Source organism: Tupaia chinensis, unplaced genomic scaffold, assembly GCF_000334495.1.
Source record: "Tupaia chinensis unplaced genomic scaffold, TupChi_1.0 Scaffold000695_1, whole genome shotgun sequence".
Classification (NCBI taxonomy): Eukaryota; Metazoa; Chordata; class Mammalia; order Scandentia; family Tupaiidae; genus Tupaia; species Tupaia belangeri.
Genome location: NW_006160218.1, coordinates 650753 through 653044, shown reverse-complemented (window position 1 = coordinate 653044; position 2292 = coordinate 650753). Strand labels below are relative to the sequence as shown.

At 63.8% G+C, this 2292-nt stretch overlaps 1 protein-coding gene across 1 annotated transcript in view; it reads right to left on the bottom strand.

Moving 5' to 3' along the window:
- Positions 1 to 964, bottom strand: part of LAP3 (leucine aminopeptidase 3) — a gene marked incomplete at its 5' end in the record, with an annotated part of 16012 nt that extends 15048 nt beyond the window's left edge. The window contains 1 exon segment of the mRNA XM_014592460.2: positions 849 to 964. Coding sequence (XP_014447946.1) covers positions 849 to 964 — 116 coding nt within the window.
- Positions 965 to 2292: the final 1328 nt, after the last annotated feature.

The following is a 2292-nucleotide window of genomic DNA, read 5'->3' as shown; positions in this document are numbered from 1 at the left end:
GGTGTCTGGGGGGGGGGGAGGCTGCACCAGGGCTGGGTGTGGGGTGGTGGGGTGACAGCTGAGCCAGACGACTCTAAACCTTCCCAATAAAGACACAAGACACCAAAAACGCTGGCACCCTAAATGGCAGTGGGACGGCAGTGGGGCTGTGCAGGGCTCAGGGACACACAGGCTACAGGAGACTTCCAAGTAAAACGGAGATGCGGTCCCCACCAGGTGCCTGGAGCACAGCCAGCAGCCGGAGCAGCAGGCCGGGGGTCCTGCCCTTGAACAGGTCAGCTTTTGGATCAGCAAAGCCTTCATGGCTCACGGTGCTCGAGACTGCTGCTGCAGACCCGCTCTCTGGCTGCTCGTCAGCTGTGTGCCGGGTCCTCACTGGGCGTCTAAATGCAGGTACATGCAGGAGCAGCGGCTGCATCCCACACCCACTCCCCCCAGTGTGGCCTGCTGCTCGTCCCCCTCCTCCGGACCCTTGCCACTGCAGGAGGGCTGGGCCTCAGGCCCCGTGGATTTGCTGACTCGGAACCCGCATGCCATCGCATCACGGACGCACTTGTGTTTTCATTCAGAAGCTTGAACCCTGAGCCAGGCCATAAAGTGCGCAGACCCTGTGGCTGTTTCAAACTACCCTAGGGACACTGCTGTCCCCCACGTGGAGAGTGGACAAGAGGTGGGCCAGAAAGGTGGGCTGAGCAGAGCCGGTGCCTCCCGGAGCCCCCGGGTCATCTACCCCCGCCATGCAGTTTCTGGCCAGGAGGTGTGCGAGCTCATCTGCTGACCATCAGGCACAGAGAAGCACTCTCATACAATCTGGGTGCACACTAAGTGGGCCCACGGGCAACACTCACAGGGTCAGGATCTCTCTCAGCTTTCCGGACAGCGACTTGTCAAACTTGTCCCCAGCACTCGTGAACTGTGGCACGTCATCGTCTTTGTCTTTGGAATAGACTCCTAAAATGAGGCCCTGGGACGAGCGGAGAGACGGACAGAGTTAGAGAGGCTCCCTTAGAGGGCGGCAGGCCCCCACGTACAGGTACACAACGCACCACCCAGACTGCATCCTCTCCTAGGGACGTCAGCACAGAGCGTGGCAGGCGCTGGATGGCCAGTCACACGCGCCCTGATGTCTCCCACTCCGGGTCGGCACCAGGCCCGGATTTTCACGGTCACTAAGGAAAGGGCTTCGCTCTCAACAGAGGCAGAAAGGTGTTTCACTCGAGTTCGACCAAAGGGCTTGGGAAACGTGGCCCCAGATGGGCTGCTTTGGCATGCTGGTGATTTGGGGTGAGGCACTTGAGACACCTGCGGGAAGGGCTCTTTAAACCCCTTCATCTGAGAGCAGAGATGGAGATGACCAGGAGTCTCTGTGCCCGGGAGGAAGAGAACACTTATCACCAGCATCGGGTGTGCATGCCAGACACACCTGTGCATCTCGCCCGGAGTCCCAGCAGCTCCTCCCTGTCCCAGGGCTACTGCGGAGCCCTGGTGTCTTACAACATCCCTCTGCTCTACAGGGTGCATAAGCCACCCAGCTTCCCAGCGCAAGCCGCTGTGGACACATGAAACCAGAAGGTAAAAGCCTGCTTCTCTCCAGGCACCACCTCCCACCAGCCTAGGTCTCGGCCCAGCAACGGAGCCTGCAAGCAGCCCTCCTCCCCTGCCACCCAGTGCCATCTGGGAGGTTCTCAGCCCCTTCTCCCGGTGACGACCTGACCGACTCCCCGCTGCTGGCTCAGCCTTCCAGGACGCCCATGTGCTCGGCCTGCATGGAAAACCCGCGGCCTTTCTGCAACTTGGGAGCACAGTGTCAGCCGCACTTCCAGATGAAGGAACCGAGACGGGTCTGATGCACTAGGTCCCGGGGGTAGGGCTCAGTGAGAGTCCACCCACTTCCCGCGGGCTAGGTCCTTTCCACGGGCCCAGCAGGTACTCGGGCCACACAGGTCACGGGCCATGCAGGTGACTCGGGCCCGCAGGTGACTCGGGCCACGCAGGGACTCGGGCCACGTCCGTCCTCAGCCCTGCCAGCCCGGGTCACCCCTCGGCGCTCCGGAGAAGGCGGCGTCCAGCCCTCGGTGCCAGGGGACCTGTGCGCGAAGCGCTCCCCGGAGACGCGCTCGCTAGGACGCGGCCAGTCCCTGGCGGACCGCGGGCGCGGGGAGGCCTCGCGTGGGCCCGGCGGGCTCCGGGGCGGAGGGCGGGGGGCGGTGCTCTCGGAGCTCGGTCCGGCCCGGCACGGATGCCCCCGGACCCCGCGGGGTGCGTGGACGGGGATCGGGGCGGGGCGCACCC